The sequence below is a fragment of the Chiloscyllium plagiosum genome, unplaced genomic scaffold (genome assembly GCF_037043375.1).
Source record: "Chiloscyllium plagiosum isolate Xiang-an unplaced genomic scaffold, Cpla_swu_hap1 HiC_scaffold_19, whole genome shotgun sequence".
NCBI classification, from domain to species: Eukaryota; Metazoa; Chordata; class Chondrichthyes; order Orectolobiformes; family Hemiscylliidae; genus Chiloscyllium; species Chiloscyllium plagiosum.
This window is the reverse complement of record NW_028270157.1, coordinates 64,644,849-64,669,134: the sequence shown is the minus strand read 5'-3', so window position 1 is coordinate 64,669,134 and position 24,286 is coordinate 64,644,849. Positions and strand designations below refer to the sequence as shown.

The following is a 24,286-nucleotide window of genomic DNA, read 5'->3' as shown; positions in this document are numbered from 1 at the left end:
AAGCTTTTCCAAGATCTTCAAAGCACAAGTTAGGTATATGATAGAATACTCTACTTGGCTGGGGAAGTGCAGCTTCAACAACACTTACCAAGTTTAATGTATCCAGGGTGGTACGCCCATTTGATTAGTTCCCCATTCGCCACCTTTAAAATACATTCCCTTAAACACAGGCACACCATGGCTAATGTATGTGCCATCTATAAGATGCACCTTAGCAATTCACCTGGTCTCTTTTGTTACACCTCCTAAACACATGATCTCTACCACTTACAAGGACAAAGATAGCAGATACAGGGGATTGTCATCACTTGGACCGTCTCCTCCGAATTGCACAGAATACTAATCTAAAACTCTATTGTGATTGTTTCAATATCATTGGGTCAAAATCCTATAACTTCCTAACAGCACTCTGAATGTATTTTCCCAAATATACTGAGGTGATTGAAGAAGGCAAGGGCAATCAGGGATGGTCATCAGATGCCTGCCTTATTGGTGACACCCATATCCCACGAATTAAGAAAAAGACACTAGCTCTCTGTTTCAAGCTCTGTTTAATATTATTGTGACAGTTACCTCACCGTATTGTGCATTTTATTTTCCTCTTGTATCATCTACTCAGCTAACCCTTAATTTCTGTTTTTATCAACAGAAAAACATATACAAGGGCCAAATGGAGTTGATGCTTCAGAATTATGTATTTACACTCTTTAACTCCAATCTAGGCTATCTCCGAGCTAGGGTAAGGTCACTCATTGTTTGCATGATTTGGCGATGAGTAGCTCCAACTAATGATTGCTGTCCTCTTTCCTTCATTATGCGGGGAAATAAATTGTTCTTATGGCCTTTGAATTCTGTCAAAAATGCAACAACATTTGCCAGTATCTGTGGAATTTAGTTTGAGTGTAGACAGAAATGGGGTTGCAAGAAGGAAGTACTTGAGCCACAAAAAATGTAAAAGGTTATATGTCCAGCAACCTTCTTAAGGGGAGCACCAGTAAAATAAAATATTTGATCTCACCGTTTTTTCCTCCCCAATTTAATAGATTGAATTTGTATAGCACCTTTAAGGCAGTAAAATGTCTCACAGTGCTACATAAGAGTTTACCAGGCAGAGTTTGACACTGAGGCACTTGCGATATTAAGACAGCCAGGCCTAAAGCTATTAGGTTTCCAGTCGTGTCTTAAAGAAAGGGAGTGAGACAAAGATTTTAAAGTGAGAGTTCCAGAATTTTTGGGCCGAGCTGGCTTTGATAAGGAGTATGGCTATCAATAGTTGGAGGAGGAAAACTGGGGTACAGGAGGCCAAAATGGATGTTGCACTGAGTTCATGGAGCGCTGCCCTCGCCAAGATGTGGTAGCTACAGTAATGTCTTTGTTTCCTAATGTTGCAGAAGGGTTTCATTTGATATGTTGACCTATCTTTCTTCCTTACAGCTGCAATTTATCTCTTGACGAGTGTGTGTTCTGTGTTCATTCAAGATTTCCAGTGGAAAGTTTTCCAGTAGACAGTTAAGCATTGTATTAATTTGAGTTGTGGAAATTAGAGTTAGTGGATTTGAGTTGATGGCCTCTGTTAAGCTGTTGGAGTTAACAGTTTAGTTTATAGCTAGTTGAAAATGGTTTGTGTATTTATATTTGATTCAAACAGTGCACTCTTGTAATCTAGTAGTAGTATTCCCATCCCTGGACCAGGATGCCAGGGTTGAAGTTTCATCTGTTCCAGAGATGTGTAACAACGTCTCTGAATGGGTTGATTAGAAAAATAGGTTGACTCAACCAGTGCCCTCTTGCGGTGCAGTGGTAGTGTTCCTATCCTGGACTGGGAGGCCTGGGTTCAAGTCTCACCTGCTCCAGAGATGTGTAATAACATCTCTGAACAAGTTGGTTGGAGAAATAGGTTAATAAAGGAACTTGACTGAACCAGTGGAGGTCATTGTGGTCTAGTAGTAGTGTCTCTTAAGTCAGAAGACTGAGATTCAAGTCCTACGTGCTCTAGAGGTGTGTCATAATACCTGTAATGGATGATGAAAAATTCCTCGACTAACCAATAAGTTTAAAGCTTCTCCACAATGCCCAGCAAGTGCTTAAATAAAAGTTGTGAGGTCTTGTGGCACAGTGGTAGAGACCCTACTTCTGAGCCAGGAGGGCTTGTATTTTCTAACCAATGTTTACAAAGTGAAACCTTGATAAAAGTTGGATAGTTCCTGTCTGAAACCATTTTAATATACTAGTGAACAAATGTTGTCCAAATCCTGTCTGATCAAGCTCACACTTGTGTGAAGTGTTGCATTTGAGTCTATTCTTCAAACTTCTTTATGTTTGTGCCTAAAACTAAGAGTACACCTGACATGGCAAGTCAGTTGTTGGGAATTCTTTACATGACTGGATATTTGAATACAGAACAAATCTTGTAATTCCTGGGTGTCCTAATGCACGAATTGTAAATCGTGTGCGGGTACAGCAAGTAATTAGGAAAGTAAGTTTTGTTTTATTCATTCATGGGATGCGGCATTGCTGGCTAGGCCAGCCTTTATTTCCCATTCTAATTGCCCAGAGGACAGTTAAGAGTCAACCACATTAAAATATAATCATTTATTGTAAGGGAAATTGATTACAAAATTGGGGATTTGTGCTTCAGTTATACAGGACATTGGTGAGACCACATCTGTTGTACTATTACTGAATTGCCTTTATTTAAGAACGTTGGAAGCAGTTCATGGAATGCTAACTACAACAATTCCTGAAATGGACAGGTTGTCTTCGGGGGAAAGATTGGATAGGCTATGCTTGTATCATATGGTCTAGTGGCCTAGTCAAGGCCCTTGTGATATTATCGCTAAACTATTAATCCAGAAACTCAGCTAACGTTTTGGAGACCTGAGTTCAAGTCCTGCCATGGCAGATAGTTGGAATTTGAATTCAATTTTAAAAATTCTGGAATTAAAGATCTAATGATGACCAGGAAACTATTGTTGATTGCCAGACAGGCCTATCTGGTTTACTAACATCCTTTAGGGAAGGAAACTGCCATCCTTAACTGGACTTGCTGATGTGATTCCAGACTCACAGTAACATGGTTGACTCTTAACTGCCTTCTAGATAATTAGAAATGGATAATAAATGCTGACCTAGCCAGAGACACCCACATCTCATGAGTGAATTTTAAAAATCTGGGGTTAGAAGAGTAAGACACTTCTTAAGTCATCTTGACAGGGTAGATTTTCCAGCGCCACACTCTTTGACTCTGATTCAAGTTCACCCATCAACGTTTGAAAGTGGGGGGAGGATCTGACAGTATCGGCCCCTCAGATCTCTCTGAAACCCGAGATCCATCAAAACTTCCAGTCGTTCAGAGCATCCCAGCCCTTTAGCCACCTGCTCAATAAAAACATTTGACTTGTGCCAAAAAAAAACTTGCAAGTTTCACAAAGTTTAATGGCAGAGAGCCAGTTCTGGATAAACTCCACTCCACAAGGAGCAGGGAATACAACAATACATTGGGAAATTTCACTTGTAACAAATTGGCATTTCTGTAACTCGCCAGAAATGGACAGGTTTGCTAAACTGGAGTCCCTAACCCTGTTTTTCCCATAGGCCCCATTACTTCTATTGTGTGATTTTCTATAACATAGTGTCTCACGGGAATGCAACTACCATGTCACAGGAGAACTACCTGTATTTGAAAAAGGTGTTTGACCTCATTATAAAATGAACAACTGCTGTAATTAAGCTATGTTTATTCTATTGCCAGAAGTACTGAACAGAAATCTTCACAACTTACAGTATCATAATTAAGAGAACATCTACTCTTCTTCACTGGATAAATAAATTCAAATGACTAATGGTGTGCCAGTAATGGTAACATAGTAGTGATCTGTAGAGGTTTATAAAATAATGAGGGTCATGGATAAAGTGAATAGCAAACATCCTTTCCTAGCATAGTGAAGTTCAAAACTAGTGAGCATATTTTTAAGGTGAGAGCGGAAAGGTTTAAAAAAAGTCCAGAGTGGCAACTTTTTCACACTGATGGTGGTTCGTATGTGGAATGACATGCCAGAGGAAGGTGTTGATGCAGGTACAGTTACAACATTTAAAAGACATTTGGACAGATACATGGATAGGAAAGGTTTAGAAGGATTTGGACCAAATGGGACTAGTTTAGTTTGGAAAACTTGGTCAGCATGGATGTGTTGGACTGAAAAGGGTCTGATTCCGTGGTGTACAACTCTGTGATTCTATAACTAGACTAGAAATCTGGTGGTACAGTTAATACATTAGGAATGTGAGTTTATGTCCCATCATGTTAGCAGGGGAAATTTAAATTCTGTTACTTTGTACTTCTGAAATGAAAGATACTCTCAGTATTGTTGAGCATGAATTCATTGGATTGTGTTCAAGACACATCATAAAGTTCTCAGCAGACAGGATATCACCTCATCTTCATTTGTACATGCCCTTTGGCTCCAGTTCGTCTGAAACTAGACTTCTCCTCACTGCTTGAGCAAACAGCAATGTAAACAGCACTTACAATGACAGTCAGGTAACTTGCTTTTAAAACGTGCAGTAATCCGACGCACTAACCTTGATTTTTTTTTAAACCAATCCTTTTCCCAGGTCTTGTTCACAATTAAACTACAGAAATGAGGAAAGATTCAGTCTTTACACAGTTCTTTTATATTTTGCAGGAATTAATTTTTGTTTTCCAATCTTAGGCCTTTCTACCTGATAGCCTTAAACTATATTTTAAATTAGCTGTTTTAAATTAATCTTCTCACAATTCCAAAATAATGGGTGTATTTGTTTCTTTCCATATGGAATTTCCATTGTTAGAATAACTCATATACTACCTTTTTGTGTTTTGTTGTTAAAGAGACAGGAGTAAGAATTGTTTGTTCATCACAAACAGTTCACTCTGTTGTACTTCTGGCTATCTTTATTAGAAGGAAATGCCCCAATAATAAATATTGCCATTTTGAAAATTGGCAATACCAGGCAAAGTTAAAAATCACATGACACCAGGTTATAGTCCAGCAAGTTTATTTGGCAGTACTAGCTTTTGGAGCACTGCTCTTTCAACAGGTAGCTAGTGGTGTAGGATCATGGACACAGAATTTATAGCAAAAGATCATAGTGTCATACACTGATGCAATATATTGAACAAACCTAGATTGCTGCTAAGTTTTCCATCTTTTAACATTAACATGCGAATCCCAGAAGTTCTTTCAAGCCACATTTCTGACATAACATAACGTTTTATTAAAAAAGTGACAACTCAGCTCAGATAATGTGTCAAAGGTGTGAGGTTAGAGTCTGTATGTATTTCAACCTTGAGTCAGACTGGATCTATTTCCAAAGTAAGAATTTGTGTCACTTAGATTATAAAAAAAAATTGACTGCCTACAGATTGTGTGCTTTTTGAACAAATAGAGTGTATCTGAAAATCCAAATTCACCCCATAGACTTATATGTGTGTGTGCGTGGGAGAAAGTAGACTTAACTGCTTTCTGTGTTTGTTCAATGTATTGCATCTGTGTATAATGTTATGATCTTTTGCTATAAATTCTGTGTGCTATGATCCTACTCCACAAGCTACCTGACAAAGAAGCTCCAAAAGCTAGTGCTTGTAAATAAACCTGTTGGACTATAAACTGGTGTCGTTTATATTTGTCCAGCCCAGTCCAACATCGGTACCTCCACAACATGAATATCAGGCAAGATCATCTGCTTCCTGTTTGACAGGAATAATGTGCATCTTCTATGTTTATACTCCAACACCAGACAAAGTCCCTCCGTATAATTGCAAATTGTTGATATTATCTGCATTTTAGATTTGAACATTGTGACATTAGAGGTTTTCAGGAAGATTTGCTTCTGAGTTCTCTCTTACATATTGATTTGGTTTGAATTAGCATGACCTAAGATGTCAGTTTGAATACTTGAATTTAGACTAATGTTCAGCTTTTCCTATCAAATTCCACAATCTCTACTTTCTCGCAATATGTCACTGTGTTTTCTAAATTCTGGAAACTGAAAGAATATATAAAAATGTTTATCACTCTCTTAAATGCAGCAATTCATTGCTGATGAGTTGAAGATGCATCACCAGCCAATCAGCTGTGTAAGGCCTAACTGTAAAACAGCATTTTGTCTTTCTGATCCTTGACATTGGTAAACTGTGTGTGAGGCAATTGAAGTAATCATATTATTATTCCCACGTCTGTTTTGGAACAGTGCAGCTACCATTGTATACTACTGAAATGTTCTAATCTCCACAGTCAGACCTTTGTTCAACCACTTGGACTAGCATACATGCAAATACTTAGAAATTATCAAAATTAATTTGTTGCAACCATTTTCTTTTCATTGGTTTTGATAAAACTGAGTATATTTTTTATATCTGACTTTGTTTCCAGGCCTGTTGGGTTCTTCATTCATTTTGCAATCTAAAATTCACAAATGATCTTAACTTAAGAAATGCTGTTGAGTTGACAAAGAAGAGTTTAATTGAAGATAAAGAAATGCCAGTCAAAGTAGAAGCTGCCATTGCTTTGCAGACACTTATTAGTAACCAAGATCAAGGTGAGTTAGAGAGATCCTACATTGAAACATTACGTATCATTATTACAATTGTATAGGCTTGTTGCCATTACCTGTTCGGACATACTTATCACCTGTGCCAATCCTTTATCAAATATTTGGATTCAAGCAAATAATTTTTTTTATTGTTTTTAATTGTTAAATTAAAATTGATGTTAGAACTTTTCTTAAATTAGCTCATTTCTAATTAACTGTGTAAAAATTGTTTGTATTTTATGTTATGACAGGTTAGCTATATTATTGTATCAGTACAGCAATGTTTTGATGGAAATAGATATTGATGACTGTTGCTGAAGTTTAATAGGATCCACAGTGTCTGTTAATCCATTTGCACAGTACTTAGACAGAGGGAGGCAGATGCTGTTATGACTCTATTAGAATCAGCAGACAGTTATGGTTACATAAAGGCCTGTAATGTTTTTCTGTCTTCTCTATTGCTAGCTGCATTAAGATGTGATGTTTCCTCTGCTTCTGGGCTTGTCAAATTAGAATTGAATGGCCTAAAGAACTATGATCTAGCTGGATTGACTCCAGGTCTCTCACTGGCCCTTCTGTAAGACGATTCAAAGCTGAATCGTAGAAATGTACAATCAGTACACTTCTACCCATTCATTCTGGGAAGAGTTAGATCAATTTTGACCTTTTAGTATATATAATGTCAATGATAGCAGCTGAGGAAAACAGTGGATTAGGTAGAAAACTGAATTGAATGTCAATATTATTGGTTCTCTTGAACATGAATATTTCAATTCACTGGTATTATACCTCTTGTAAGTTTGCATGCTGAGCTGGTAGATTTGTTTTCATATATTTCGTCACCATGTTAGGTCACATCATCAGTGAGCCTCTGATCAAGTGTTGGTGTTCTCTCACACTTCTATTTATATGTTAGATCTGATCCACATCCTGAGTTACAAATCTTCTCCAAAATCACAAACACCTATGGACGCAAAATGCTCAAATTAGCCCGAAGCTGGGAAACCCATGCCATTATTACCTCTTATTTGAAGGCAACTAACAGTTTAAATCCAACAGCAACCACAGAAAACATGCTGCATTACAAACTCTCATTTAGAAACATGTCTGTTTGATGGTCTAGTTTTATAGTCAATCGTAAATGATCTACTGTTCAAATGAATAAGATTTGGAATCTCACTGTTCTTGACCACAAATCCAAACCACACGTCAGGAGGGTTTTCAGTTGAGTTTGCATTACTGTGGAACAAAACCAAATACATGATCAACTGAAGACAGGGTAACTTGCCCACATTGTCGCTCTCTGTTGTACAATGCAGTGTCATTTGAGGCTGTAGAGAATTGCAAAGACTAGGTCTGCCTAATAGGAGTGCACCGTAGATTTGTGGCACGTGAAAAGAAGTTGAAAAATAAAGATAAGGCATTGCAGCTAATACATTGACATTTGTTCCCCAGCTAAGGAATATATAAAACCATCGGTTAGGCCAGTAATGCAGGAGCTGCTCCACATTGTCCGAGAAACTGAAAATGATGATCTCACCAACGTCATTCAGAAGATGATATGTGAATACAGTGAGGAGATGACTACTATTGCTGTTGACATGACACAGCATTTAGTAAGTATATGCCAGAGACGTGTTAGTGAAGTTACCAGTTTAGTGTCTTGACTCTTTTAATTAAATGATGCTGCTTCTGTGAATTGCTCACTAACTTTCTACCTTGACTCAGTGGTAGAGCCCTGGCCTCTGAGTCTGCAGGTTATTGGTTTACAACTCCATTTAGTATCTTGGGCACATATTCTAGCCTGATAATCCCATTGCCGGTGCTTCTGTTAAAGCGGTCATGTTTGGGATGAAATATTAAACTGAAATATAAAACTGAAAACACTGACAGCCTTTTTGGGTAAAAAGGCATTTTTTTTTAAAGGCAGTATTTCAGAGAAAAGTATGAGAATCTCTTTCCTGTATATCCTGTATTTATCCTTCAAGCACCATTACTTCTTTAAAAAGACACAGGGCAGATTATCTGTCAGTTGTCTCATTGCGGTTTGTGGAATCTTGCTGTATGCCAGAGGGCTGCTGTGCTTCCTGCATCAAAAGGACTAGAGAAATTATACAAGTCTAATGTTTTGAATAACGAATATTGCACTCTTGAATGGCTGTTGCTTGTAACAAATGCTTGCATTTATGTAATACCTTTAATGGGATCAAATGTCCCAGGTTGCTCCAAAGAAGCAGTCCCAATAGAGAAATGCAACAGATCTCACTATTAATTTCTTCACCCAGAAATTGACTTGATGCATAGTTTTTCAAGCGTGTAAAGATATCACTATGCCCTTCCTGATCACAGCACTGGTCAACGTGCAACCCATGAACTGCATGGGGCTCTTCAACGTATCAAAGTAAGTCATGGCATATGGATCTCTGGATGGCTACATGCAGTGGAGTACCGTTTATTGTGGAATCATATTAGTATTTAGCATGGAATGAGAGCATAGATAACAAGGGGTGGTCACTAGAAAAGAACAAGTATTTGTTCCATTGAAGGTATCAGTATTAAAACATTAGCAGTTCTCAAATGAATAGCTTTGCTGTTGAATTTAAGTAATTTTACCTCTGCTTCCCTCGTGTTGTCAGTTCTACAGTGTAGATGCCAGAACATGTAGCTCTTTGCCAGATATTTTTCTTGCAAGGTCAAAATCTGAAAGATTGACTATCAATTTCTACCCACTAGATTTCTCTCCGTAGATGCTATCTGACCCACTGTGATCTCCAGCATTTTCTGTTTTCAATCATTATAGCTCGGATGTAAGCTTAAGCCTTGCATTGGCTGACTAGATCGGTGCAAGGATACTAATCTCCAGGAAGATGTCACACCATTTTACATAGTGCTTAGAGGGACAACTTAGATCCCTTGATCATTTCTTAAATCTTATTTGAATATATTGACATTGCAGCAGTCCCACCCATTATTATGGTACACTGAAAATTACAGCATCTTGTTTTTATAATAGTGTCCTTGATGTTCTAATAAATTTCCAAGACCTTTTTAGGAATCCAATTTGACAAAAGCTAATACCAGCTGAAAGAGGGAGATATTGGAACAGGTGACCACAGGTTTAGTCCAATTAAGAGTTAGATTGGAAACAGTGTCTTAAAATAGGAAAAAGATGGTGAGAGGTTTAGATCGAAGAGTCTAGGTGACACAAGGTATAAGTTACATCAGAACTTGGCGTAAATAGACTGTTCAATCTTCAATTAAGTACAGTACAGCTGCCCATCTGAGTATGGCCAGCGGTGATTGGGCTAAGGAACTGGTGCATGACAGCATAGAGATGGAGAAAAGCAGTTCTGAGGTTGAGACTGGAGGAAGTTACAGAGACTAGTATGGGAGTGGCTGTGGAGGTGTTTGAAATGAATAAGAGGTACAAAACTATCTTGATAAGAATTGGATATTAGACTGTACCATAGCTGCTAAAATCCAAACTGCATCTCCTCTATTTTCATTCAATCTCCAGTTGGTATCAGTGAGTGCACTATAGTTTTTGTTACATTGTAACAATTGAATAACTGGAGTGATGATTAATGGTGACAATTGTGTTCAGACCTAAATTGAGAGCCATAGAATCTTGATTGATCATGTTCTTTTTTGTTCAATTCTTTTGATATTATTGCCATTGGCACTCCCTCTACCTGTTGACAAGATATTTTAGTAGGTAAAATATGTGAATGATGCAATTTCTTTGCAACATTTTGGTACCTACAAGTTTTAAACAACTTTACAGAACTTAGAGTATGGAAATACAAATATAAGGTGTTTGCTTTTCATTTCAGGCCATGACTTTCAGCAAAGTCCTCCAGAGTGATGCTTATGAAGAGATAGAGGACAAAACAGTGATGGCTATGGGTATCCTAAACACAATAGACACCATCTTGACTGTCGTGGAGGCTCACAAGGAGGTCAGTGACCATTTTGTTTGGACTCTGAGCATTTAGTGGTCAGATGGTTAGGTTAATCATATTTTGAAATTAATAAAAGTCAGGTAAGTGATGCATGCATTAGAAGAAAGAGATGAGGCCTTTGACCTAACTTTGGTACATTTATTGTGTGTAGTGAAGTTGGTGGACAGTGTACCTGTTTCGAGCAAGTAGAACACATGGGCCAAGTTTATGTTGGGGAGGCGTGAGAGAGGAATATGATAGTACAGTAATTATGAATGGCAGGGAATAAGCAAGAAATATATACAAGATGTGCGGGGCTGAAGTGGACAAAATAAATGAAAAGAATGGGGTAATGATGACAGACTTAATGTGCGAACCAAACTCTGTGTGTGTTGTTAGACATACAGGAAATAGATGTGAAGTTATTAGTGCAAACATTTCAGAAAGTTATACATCACTAAATCTAATTGAAGGAAATAGTCCCAAATTCAGTAACCTGTTTGTCCTGGAAATCAATGTTTGGACGTTTCTCACTGTTTGATGATCAAGAGTCCATGGTCAGATATTGCAATTTTAAAGCAGTTTCTCTTTTCTTCATACAATAAGCTTGTGACTGCGCAATGACTAAGTGAGAGTTTCAGAAACATTACCAGTGTACCAGCTTGCCTTCAAGAGAAAGCACAGTTGTGTTCCCTACAGTGCAGTGTTACACTCTGCAGCAGATGTCTTTTTGTTGCCAATTTTCTTTATATATTTCCCAGGTAATCATGCCCAGGTATGTTCTAAACTCTCTCCCCACGGCATCCCACCCATTCCACCTTGCTGTATTTACTTGTGTTGTATATTCTGTTTGCACGGGGGAATTGGTCAACATTCATTCTCACTTCTCTCATGTGCTTATTGTAATAACTTTCTCCAGTGCAGTTTTACAAGTGTTATGAAACAAAAAATTCAAATCTGCCAATGGCCCAAATCTATCTACTTATTTACCTTTGTGTGATAGAAGCATGTGGCTCCGAAAGCACCTCTCAAATTAGAGTAAAATGAAACCTAAAGTTAGAAGGATAAACATTTCCATGTTATATTGAGTGAGGAGCTCGATCAAATGATCTTTCGTAATTCCAAACTTTTCCTGTGACTTAATAGACATTGAGCAATTATTTTTCACTATTTTCATTTACTGGATGTGGGTATTGCTGACTAAGCCATTATTTATTGACCATCACCAGTTGTCCTGCATTCTTTAACTGATGCAATCCTTGAAGTGTAAGTACACTGTTAGTGCTAGTAGGGAGGGGCATCCTGCAACAATGAGGGAATGGTGACTACATCTCCAAGTCAGGGTGGTGTATAAGTTGGTGGGGGGTATCCATGTAATATGTTCCTATGCAGATGCTGCCCAGCTCCTCCTAGATGTGGAGGTTTTGATTTAAAATAAATGTGTCAAAGGACCCTTGATGACCACATCTTGTATTTGGTAAACTGGTAGTTTTGAATGTTATTGAAGCTGTACTAATTCAGACAACTGGGGACTATCCCATTGCATTCTTGGCCTTGTCTTGTAGATGGGGACCAGGAATTGGAGAGTCAGAGGTGAGTTACTCACAACAGAATTCCTCGCCTCTGAGCTACTCTTGTAGCCACAATATTTACGTGGCTGGTCCAGTCCAGTTTCTGGTTAGTAGTAATGCCAAGATATTGATAATGGGGAATTCAGTGATGGTAGTGTCATAGAATATAAAGGGGCAATACTTAGATTCTCTTTTTTGAGGTGATCATTGTCTGGCACTTGTGTGGCCAAATACTGCTTGCTACCTATCAGCTCCAGTCTGGATAACGTCCACCTCTTGCTGTATTTGAATATGAGCAACTTCTCTATTTTTTGTTTCACTCAGTCCTTGTTGCTCAATGTAAAATGAAATTGTTTCCTGCTTTTGTAGTTTTTAAAAGTGTGCTGTAATTGTGTCATTCTAAAGGTTTACCAATTAATTCATTCTGGGTGGGACAGCAGTGTCAAACATTTTTTACTGCAACTCGGATGCTGTTCCAGCAAGAGGATGGAGTCTTTTTTGGAGAGATTTTTAAGGAGCCTATTGAAGGTTTGAAGCTGAAACAAACTGTTTCATTTCACTCTTAACTCAGGAATTTTGTCCCTGTTTTTGAAGAGTTGTGTCTTCAATTAGAGATAAGAGAAGGTAAAACTTCTGGTAGATGTATTGAGAAATTGGATCTTTCTATTGCTTACTCACCTTGATTGCTATCTGTTTATCCCAGAGTAACAGTACACATCTTTTTCCTCCTCCATTTCCACCCTATCCTCCAGATTACACTGCAGCTCGAGGGCATCTGTTTGCAGGTGATTGGACTAGTACTTCAGAAACACGTAATAGGTACAGTCTATATCTGTTGTTTGAACTTTGCTATTTAAAATGCAATAAGGCCTTGATAACATTGTACAAATGTTAGGATTTCTCTAATCATCAGTGCACAAACACCTAACAGGATACTGAGAAAGAACTTAAATTTACATGGGAGCCAGTTACTTTCTTAGAATGTCTGAAGTAATTTGCAACTAATGAAATTGTAGTAGATACTTATTGAATTATTATAGAAAAAAACACAGTGGCTCTTTTGCACACAGCCAGGTCTCACAGTCAGCAAAGAAATAAATAATCAGATGTTTTCAGGGCATGTGGCTTGAGGGATGAATATTGGCCAAGACATTGGGAGAACTCCCCGCTTTTCTTTGAAGTGGTGCCTTGAGATTGTTTACATCCATGAGAGAGCAGGCGGGCCTTAGTTTTACATGAATTGGAAAGCCTTTGAAGATGCAGCTCTCTTCCTGTAGTGGACTGAATGTTAATGCAATTTATGTGATCAGGTGTGGGATAGAAGTACTACCTCTGAGTCATGGTTAACGCATGTTAATATTGACTAATTAACATGTTTTTTTTGCCATTCCTCAATATATTGTGTGTTTCTGACGTGTCGTTAAGTGATTTCAAACTGCTTCTGCATTCCTTTCATAACTACAGTATTGTTCTACTAAAATAGCCTGTAATCTTGCCATGTTTTTATTCTGATGTTACTTTTACTCCTGATGAAAATGTGATAGCTTTTCCTTTATTTGAGAATTCTTAAATAGTAATCCCTGCTTTTTTTCTGCTGCAGAGTTCTATGAAGAGGTTCTGTCCCTTGCATATAGTTTAACATGTCAAGTCATATCACCTAATATGTGGCAACTTCTTGGTGTTCTTTATGAAGTCCTTCAGCAAGACTGCTTTGAATATTTCACAGGTATTCCCAATTATTCCTTTGAATACATTTCAAAAACTACATATTGCAACAGCAAATTTGGCTTCAAATGCACAATCTACCATTGATAATAACATCCAATATGGTATATCTATATAAAAGAGAATTCAAATTTCAGGTAATCCTGCATTACTAAACTTGACACAATTTAATTAGTTGTCTAATTTTTTTTTAACTGGATTTGAAACCCACTAGTCTGAATTTCTTTGCTATGAGTCCTTACTTGACTATGAAAGTAGACGTAAGCTATTAGATAAGCAAAACTAATGTGGATGTCAGCAAAATAATATTGCTGGCTTAGCCTGCAATGAGATCTGTCCAAGGTTTGATCGAAGACCATGAGAGAAACCATCTGAAATTGTGCCATGAAGATCGTTGTGAAAAGTGAATGGAAGTGAGATAGAAGAATGATATTCTAAAGAGGGTTTAATGAATTCTGTAGTAATAGGCTGTTGATAAAATTAGTGTGATTTAATTGTTCCAATGGGTAACCAGATCAAATAACATTGACTCTCATGTGCTGTTCAACACTTCTTGTGAGTGATCTACATTTAAGCTTGAATGTAGACATTTTTATCTCTCAAATATAAAAAGTATGAGTCTATTACATTTGCAGACTACATTTAGCATCTAGTAAAATATCAGACCTTGAATAAAGTAGGTATTTTGTCCAAAGCAAAACAAGAAGTCTTCTCCAGGCTGAATAAGGAACTATTAAATGTTTGTTTATTATCTTAACCATACTGGTTAGCTGAATGGCAAAACCATACTTATTTATTGGGTATGAACAGCTTGCATGTTGGCTAAACATGCAACCACACTACTTTCTCAACAGTACAACTACCAATTGGATGATAAAGAAGCCCTCACAGAAAACTGCATATTTTAAAAGGCTCAAGCTTTAAAATATATATACACAAATCTGAATTAGTGCTGTCAGTTATTGCAGTTGCCATTTTTCCTTCTATCTCACTGATATATACAGCTCTATTAATTAACATTTTGGTTAAAAAATGCATAGTTGCACCTCAAGTTATTAACTTTGCCCAATTTTTCCCCCCAAACATGTCAATATTTTGTCCTGTTTGGCAAACCATTCATTTTCTTTCAAGAAGTACTTGACATTAAATATTCTGCAGATTTTGCCTTTTCCCTTTGGCCTTCATTTGGCCCAGCCTGATCTTAAATGTATGATCATCAGTGAATTTTGATGACTAAGCATTTCTCCACTGGTGGAAGGCAGTTATTTCTTAAAGCCAAAATGTGGTTTTGTTGTATCATGGTTGCTCCTAAGAAAGTGCAACAATTGAGAAGGAGACAACATAGATGAAATATACTCATCTCATCCTCAATCTGTTGGAGCCAACCTAACTTTAGTCTTGACCATAGCCTACTATGGGGAAGAATTAAACAGATCAGCTTTAAGGTCTGAGGAAGAGCACCGTTATAGCTTACAGGCAGTGCTCATATTGCACTAATGGATCCTGGCTTTATGGTCTTCCAAATCTAGTCCACACCCATTACATTTTACAACACTGTGCCTCATTAACTCAATTATGTAACTAAGCCACCTTTGAAAATCGGGCTAATCATATATCTACTACTTTGAACATGTTCAACATGGATATGGGTGTCAGATTTCAGTCTTTAAACATTTTAATGCTGCCTCTCTGTGTCTGTCTCTTGTACCTGTTGAGGTTTAAAACCCCACCCGCTATCACCTCCCCCACTGCTTCCTCCTTCTCCTATATTCTATCAAACACGGTCATATCAAATGGTCAAACTGTTGCGTGTAAACAAAAATAAAAATGCTGCCAATGTTGAAAATTTGAAAGTGTTCTGCTGACAGGTTATTTATCTGACACATTGAGTCTCTTTCTGTAGATGCTGCCTGATCTGAGTATTTTCAATACACTTAATTTTATTTCATCATCTTGATTGATGTTTCCAATCTTAAATTGGTGAATCTGATCATTTCATAAATTCCCTCCACCTTTCTAGGAATTGCTAACCCGAGATATCAAGTCAGTCTTCTTAGCCCACTATTCCCGAGTGGGAAATTGCCTTATCGGCACTTGTTTAAAAGTAAGCTCAGAACGTTGTGTTGTAGATTTGACGTTATTACAAAGGCTGTAATATGAGTATCACTTTTTCCATTGCCACCTTTTCAGTTCAGAAGAAGTCATATCGGACTCAAAACATGAATATTTAATTCTGTTTCTCTCTCTCCAAGTTGGCTCTGTTGAGCTTCTCTAGCACCTTTCCAATCTGGTCTCTCTGCCAGTCGAGTAAGGAACTCTTTGTGGTTGCAGCATCTTTCCACACTGAAAGTGCACACAACTTTTATAACTGCAATCTTTACTTTCAGGAAACTAAACTTTACAGGCAAATTGTATCATCTCTGTTTTAGTGGAGAAATTATGAGCCAATTTAAACCTTATATCATCAAACCGAGCTAGGAGATAATTTAGCAACTTGATGAATGTGAAAGGACATTATTACAGGCGTATTATGATTGGCTGTTTTCTGTAAGACTACTATAAAAATCAGCTACAAGAAAGTTGTGCTCTACTTAATTAGCAGCTGTTCAAATTTCAGTGCTTGGTTTACTGTTCTCCATGGAGACATTCTTAGAATTTGCTTTTGATTACCAATATAAAAGGTTTTGCGTGAGTTATGATTGTCACAATAATGACACTTGGAAATTGCAAATGTGGTTGGAAATCAAGGTTTAAAAAAAGCCATGAAGAGTTGGTAAATTTAACAGACCTCTTTTATTTTCTCTCCTTGTCTAATCTCTTCAAAACTATGTGCGCTTCAGCTAAGGCTTCTTTGCTGGTCATGTCCAAACGTGTGATATTTCCATCTTGGATAGGGGGAGCAGATACATTGGAAGACCATTGCCCCCAGCAGATTCCCTTCCAAGTGTCAGATCATCCTAATTTGCAACAGTGTTGCCACTCCTGTGTCACTGGATCAGGATCCTAGAACTCCCTCCCTTAAATACTTGTGTGTACCTAAATCACTTGAACAGCAGTGGCTCAAAACGGCAGCTCCCTTTCACCTTCTCAAGGGCAAGTAGTGATAAAATCTGAATTTTGACCTTATCATCAAGAACAGATTTAAAGGAAAGAAATATGTAACTCTGCCAGTTTACTAAGTTCCTGGACCTACACATTCCTTGTACACCATGGATGCCCCATCCCAAACTAGCTACCACCAGGACATCCTCCACCTCTGCCTTGTACAAAGCCTATCTGGAATGGTGCATTTGTTCACACAATGAGTAACTTTTCCTTTGACTTCAGCTGCTTCCTCCAAACAAAAGGTGATTTCCAATTTGAATCCATACAGGTGCTCGCCGCATCTGTCTTTTTTGTGAGATATGTTGAACATTCTTTGCTCTGGATCTTCCTAAATTGCATCCCTCACCTTTTCTTCCGGTACATTAAGGTCTTTGCACGCCATTTTGCGCTTTTGCCCTACTTTCATTTGCCACAGTTCCCTCGCCTTCACGTGATCCAACTCTGACCTTTCTCTTCCCTTGACTTTTCTGTCTCCTTCACTGGCATAATGCTGTTAATCTGCATCTATGCATAACCCACTGACCACTACTCTGCTTCCATATGCTTCCAGAAAGGCTCTAATTCATTGTCCCAAATTTTCCATTTTGATTGTGTCGCCTGCCATATCAGTATTTTTAAGATGTATTTTTTATCCTCAACTGTGGATTTCCCTCCACCATGGTTTGCAGGATGTTCAAATGTGTCCATTCCATTTCCATACCATCGCCTTGTTTGTTTCTTTCATCCCATAATCCTTATTCTCTTCCTCTACTCTAGCAATCTCCATATTCAACAGATGCTCTGTTATTTCGGCCACTTCCAATATGAGATGCTAACATCAAATGTGTATTTCCATCCCATCTCTTCCGACATTCTAAAGGATCATTCCTACCGCGTCACTTGGTCCTCTCTTCAGTCACCACAACAGCCCTCACTTCTAATGGCAGCTTCCTATGCAAGCTCAGGCATTGCAATACCTGGTTTGTTACCTTGTAGCTTCCTCTGGTCAAAACCCCAAACAGTGTTTCTGAGACAGCAGGTTTCCTGTACCTCTTCCAATTGAGTATGCTGTATTTCTGCTCTGCTTGGTGAACCAAATGCAGTTTGGGTGGGCACTTATCAATCATCTTTGTTTGACCTTCAGTTGTGACCTAGAACTTCCAGCTTCTCGTCACTTTAATTGCCCATCCCAGAAAATATAATGAGTTAAGACCACAAGAAGTACGAGCAGCTGTTGGCCATTCAATTTTCGGCTTCCTAAGCTCTTTCAGTGAAGCTCAAAGAACATTTTTCTACGTATCATTTCAGAGTCTTCTGGACTAAATAATTTTAGATCATAATCATTGCCTCCTGTTTTGGGAAGCGTCATCTAACAATGGTTCTATTATTCCTGTATACACCACCTCCCGATCTATCTTTTGTTTCTTATTTGATTTGCTTGTTTTGCTTTAAATCATCATCCTTTTTTCATTTAACTTCTCCTGTCCTCCATGAATCATTCACCTGTCTTTTTGTGATTTTCTCTGGATATGTGTATGGTTTAAACATGCCAAATATCCAGCTTTTTCAGTTTTGACAAAAAAAGAGGAGCTGAAATTCTCTCACCACTGCTGTGTGTTTCCAGCATTTTCTGGTGTTGTTTCAATAAATTACCATTTTATTGAATAAGTAAAGGAGCCAGATAGTCAAATCTATCCAAATAAACAAGAAACACACTTCTACACAGGTATCCAAAAAGGAAATGATGATTGGGAATACCTAGAAGATGATTATGTTCTTCAGCTGGACTCGCTTTTAAGTTTACTGCTTGGGTTCTTCCTGTAGGAAAAGTCTGACATGAAATGAAGTTTAATTGCTTTTTGTTGAAGAAAACAATCAAATCACCAGGTACTTGAACATATCCAGTTGCAAAATAATTTGATTTCTTCACATGAGAATTGAGGACAGTTGGTAACACTGCAGTTGTTATGATAAAGCTTTGTATTTAATAACGCTTGGGACACCCGAGTTTTTGAAGGATTATGGAAGCTGAATTTATTTCAAATTTTGTGGAAATGTCTGAGTTTTGTTTTGTAAAAGAGGTAATTGAAAATTCACTGTAGACTTTGGAGATCATTTTTAACATACCAATCGCGATTGGTTATAACGGCATGCTTTGCTTTAGACCTCAGCTGAGGCTATTTTGAACAGTGACTGGCATGGAGAGATGCTTATTTTGTCTGGTTCATTGGAGGGCAATCTGCTAATCAACAAGCTGAGTTGGAGAAAAGTTTGCTCAGAACAAGCTGCTGAACTGACCATTCTCACTTGTGAAAAGAAAATCTCCTTGAATTCAGGGTGAAACCTGTTCATTTGAAAAACTGGTTTCAAAAACTAGAATCAAGCAGAGTCAGGCATGACTTCACAAAGGGGATATCATGCTCACAAATTCATTAGAACTGTTTGAAAATTAACAAGTGGGATAGATAAAGATTAATCAGTGATGTAATATATGTGATTTTTTAACTCATTTGATAAGGGACCACGTGTTAAACTACTTAATAAGAGCCTCTGGTGTTAGATGTAGTATATTAGCATTGATAGAGGATTGGCTAACAAATGAGAGGACAGATAGTTGGGAAAGGTTGGGGGGTACTTCCAAAATGGCAACCTACAATTAATGGAGTGTCGCAGAGATCAGTGCTAGGGCCACATTCACTTATAATGTATATTAATGACTTGGATGAGGGACGTGCACATACTATAACAATGTTTACAAATGATACACAAATAGATGGAAAGGCAAGTGGTGAGAGTGACACCTAGAGTCTGCAGAGGGATATCAACATCTTCAGCGAATGGGCAGAAACTTGGAAGACATAATAGATTTTGAAAAAATGAGAGGTTATGCACTTTGCAGGAAGAATAGAGGACCTGAATATTATTTAAGAAAGAAAGAGTAAGCTGCAGTAATCTTCAGCACATCAGGATTTGGGAGTCGTCACAAAAGCCAGCTTAGAAGCTCAACAGGTAATAGGGAAAGCAAATGAAATGTTAGACTTTATTTCAAAAGGAATAGAGTATAAAACAGGGAGGTCTTGCTAAGACTATACAAGCTATTGCTGAGAACACACCAAAAATATTGTGAACAGTTTTGGTCCCCCATCGAAGAAAAGATGTATTGGCATTGAAGACAGACCAGAGAAGGTTCATGAGGTGGATCCCGGTTATGGAGGGGCTGTCTCATTGGAGTTTAGGAGAACAAGAGGGAACCTTATTGAATCTGTCAATATCCTTAGGGAACTTGACAGGGTAGATATGGAAAGGTTGCTTCCCCTTGTGGGAAGAGCCTCGAACAAAAAATGTAATCTCAGAATAAGGACTCGTTAATTTAAAACACAGATGAAGAGGAATTTCCTTGCTGAGAGAAGTCAATCTATAGAATTAATTACCGGAGAAGATTGTCGAAGCCGTTTCATGAAGTATATTAAAAACTGAGGTACAGATTTTTAATCAGTAAGAGGGATCAGATTTCATGGGGAAAAGGCAGGAAAATGAAGTTGAGGATTATTGCATAAGTCATGATCTCCTTGAATATTGGAGAAACTTGATGGACTGAATGGCTTGCTGATGCTCATCCTATGGTCTTATCTCAATTATATTTCCCCAACAAGCTATGTTTGAAATAATTCAGGGACAGCAGTTTCTAATTATGATTTGACCACACCAGCCAGAACATTAGAGCAACGCTGAAACTTGATAAAGCTGTACATTATGTGAATTAGGCACCATCTGGAATACTCTGTGAAGTTCTGATCGCCAGACTATAAGAAGGATGTGATTGCAGAGGAGATTTACCATGGTGCTTCCTGGACTGGAGTGATTCAACTATAAATAGAGACAGTAGGTTACAGTTGTCTTCCTTGGACTAGAGGAGCCTGAGAGGGGGACCTGATTGAGGTGATAGTTATGAGAGGCATAGATATTGAGAAATGTTTCTCCTTTATAGTGTGCTTAATAAGCAAGGGGGGCAATTTTAAGGTACCAAGCAGGAGATTCAGAGATTTAAAGACCATTTTTCAAGCAGAGGGTGGTGCGTATCTGGAACTCACTGCCCACAAAGATGGTAGAGGTTTGAACCTTCATGACATTTTAACAATATAGATGAATGGTGGAAAAGACATAGCTTATATAATGGGTAAAGTGCTGGAAAATGGTGGTGGGGGGGAGGGTGTGTGTGATGTTGGTCACCTTTGTAACTGGAAAAAGTATTTTACTTTTTTGCTCTGACCTGTGGAGTAGTGGGACAAGAAAGATGGTGCACTCTGCCAATGTAAGTTGCAACACAGTACCCAGAGCAGTCATTGTATATTATTGTAAGTGTAAAGCAAGCCCATTTATATAAAATGCTCATGCTGTAGAAATTCTATTTCTGTTCTCTTTCAGATATGATGCCTCTTTTACACAATTATGTGACCATAGACACTGATGCATTTCTGTCTAATCCAAAAAATGTAGAGATTATTTATAACTTGTGTAAAAAGGTGAGTTCTTAAAGTCAAGTATTAGCTAATGAAAGATAAACCCTACATTTATCTAACTTTTTACGCCCACAAACCTTCCTGCAAGTGAATTACTTTTGATGTCGAGTCAGCACCATATTGTGGGAGTAGACAGCAGTTTGTTTACCCTCAAAGTCCCGTTAAGAGCAACAAAATTAATGATCATTAAATCTGATTTGGTAGTATTGTCTAAGAAATAAATGTTGGTTCATTCACATGGAGAGGTTCTCTGCTCTTTGCAAAGTAATATGGGAACTTCTAAACTTATCAGAACAGGCATCCTTGGCTGAATGTCCCACAGAGCAATTGGGTTAATGCCCCTCAGAACAGGAATCTTTGGCTTAATGTCTCATATGAAAGGTGGCATCTCCAGTAAGTCAGCACTTTTTTAATCCAATAAGTCATTTACAGGAGGCTAAAGTTAGAGTAATATGGCAGAGTACAGGCAAGAGCTATTGTCAGATGGAATAGTGACTGACTTTATGGAAATAGGAAATTACGAAGCGTGACAGGATTCAAATGTGTGGATCAAGTTTTTTTTAAAATAGGATATGGGAAGCCAAGTTTTAGATAAATTGCATTTTAGGAATGGATGGGAGGCCAACTATCAGCGCAGATTATGTGCTTAAATTTTGGCGGGAATCTTAAATCGACAGCCATTCAGTGCTGCCAGATAATTATGGAGGATGGTGAATTTGCACAGAATACTAAATTTAATTTTGTTCTTGTAAGAAATGCTGATGCTGAGAAGTTAATTGTATTTATATTTTTTATGAATCTGACTAAATCAGATATTTACAGTGAAGCAAAGTTTGGGTTAATTTTTTTATTCCTTTCAAGGTGTCTCATCCTCTACCTGAGAAAGGTACAATCAGTGCCACCTGTGAACTTTCCATTTTTTTAGATTGACTGTAGTGCACCTAGATTGGGTTGCAGCATTGTAATCAGCAACCTCTGTCAGAAATACACATGAGGTGACAGGACATTGGGCCTGGCTGAGTTCCTCTAGCAATATAAATGCCAGCATCCATGTTGAGGCTTACATGCCCAGATTCTTGGGAGGTGATGGGGACACATTGTCATCTGATATTTGCTATGTAGAATGTTTTCTAGAAAGAATAGAGAATGGAAATGGGTTAAAAATAAGTGTTACGATTACAGTGTATTCCTTTACGCTCTGAAAATTGGGAATTATATCAGACCCTCATTTGAGAATTTTTGCCAATTCTCTTTGTTTCACTCACTCCTGTCCTAGGCATAGTTGTTCACAAATTATTCAGGCCTTACATAATATATTGCTAATTAAACGAGCAAAAGTTTACTCATGGCTTCATCACTAGTTGATCATAGCATTGCAACATAGTTGCAGATAATGACAGAGTAAATAGGGAGAAACTGTTTCTTTCGACAGGAGACAAGACTGGCGAAAGGTGATTGGCAAAAGAAGTATTAGTGACTTGAGCAATATTTTGTTTTACATACCGAATGGTTAGGATTTGGAAAGCACTACCAATTGTATGATGAAGGCAGATTCAGTAAAGGTTTTCAGGTGAGAACTGGATAATCATTTGATGAGAAACAAAAATATGCAGGGCTGTGGGCAAAAGTAGGACGAGTAAGTGTCTCTTACAAAGACAAAGTACAAACACGAAGGGTCAAATGACCTCCTTCTGTGCTATGTAACCATTCTTTGTTTCTATGAATATCATTGTTGAAAGAAGTGCTAGGGGTGTTTTAAAAAAAAGTATCTTAGTCTTCGCCATTATCATCACTGCCCATGTAGACAACTTGTCTATATTTTACAGTAGGTTTTAAGTAAAGGTGGTGTATTTATTTGGCCCTTGTATAATTGTTTTCAAATTTAGTTCTTCATTCTGCAAACCAGAAATTGTGTAATATATTCTCAGGTCCTGACTGGGGATGCTGGGGAAGATGCAGAATGCCATGCTGCAAAACTGCTTGAGGTGATCATCCTTCAATGTCGAGGGAAGGGCATTGATCAGGTAACTTGATGGATCCACGTGAATGTACCTCGGCATAAAATCTCTAACTTTGATTTCCGCATGAAAGGGTAGTAGGTCACCTGAGGCCAATTGGAGCATTGTATTGTATAGGCTTGATTAACTGACGGTAATTGATCTTTCTATAAATTATGGAGATGATTAATTAATCCATGGATTTGTTCAGCACAAGGTCAGCAAATTTATATGTAAAATGCTGAATGGGCAGTTCATTCGGAAATGTTGGATTAGTTTGTTCAGCAGAATTCTGCAGCTAATGCGTAGAATCTCCAACTCCTACCAACTGAGTGACCAGTGAACCATTTCAGTTTTTGTTTCATTTTAGCAGTTCATTTGTATCCTCATACTAGCTAATCCTCTTCCCCATGCAGTCGCAGCATTCAGTATTGCAGAGGGATATCTCAGAACCTCACTGTTGTACAATGCTAGATCCAGCTGTTATGATGTATTCACAAATGTCCTGACTCATGCTGTATGTTTAGATTGATGTTGACACAATAGGTCCAGCCTGCAGGCTTGAATCAAGATTAACATGTTTTCTCTTACAAGTGGGCATGTTTCTCTTGTGCATGTCAGATCCTGTGCTGTCTGAAACTATCGTTAGCTTCTTATTTCTACCTCATTCAAGGCTAGACTTAAGGTTTTCTCTGAGTTAATAATCTATTTATGATTTTAGACTATGACATTGTGTTTTCTATATCCTATACTGTGATTCAAATCTCATCTGTAAAAGTTACTATGAACATATAAAGAAGGAACGACAGTAGACCGTTTGACCACTTTGAGCCTGCTCCATCATTCAATAAAATAATGGCTGATCGGATTTTAGC

General features: G+C 37.9%; 1 protein-coding gene across 1 annotated transcript in view; it reads left to right on the top strand.

Annotated features, from left to right (window-relative positions):
* ipo8 (importin 8) overlaps window positions 1–24,286 on the top strand; it is a 113,049-nt gene that overhangs the window by 75,589 nt on the left and 13,174 nt on the right. Inside the window, exons 13-20 of the mRNA XM_043709009.2 lie at window positions 650–739; window positions 6,414–6,579; window positions 8,029–8,189; window positions 10,407–10,532; window positions 12,838–12,904; window positions 13,686–13,811; window positions 21,320–21,417; window positions 23,343–23,438. Of these exons, the coding sequence (XP_043564944.1) occupies window positions 650–739; window positions 6,414–6,579; window positions 8,029–8,189; window positions 10,407–10,532; window positions 12,838–12,904; window positions 13,686–13,811; window positions 21,320–21,417; window positions 23,343–23,438 (930 nt within the window). The remainder of the gene's footprint in view (window positions 1–649; window positions 740–6,413; window positions 6,580–8,028; window positions 8,190–10,406; window positions 10,533–12,837; window positions 12,905–13,685; window positions 13,812–21,319; window positions 21,418–23,342; window positions 23,439–24,286) is intronic.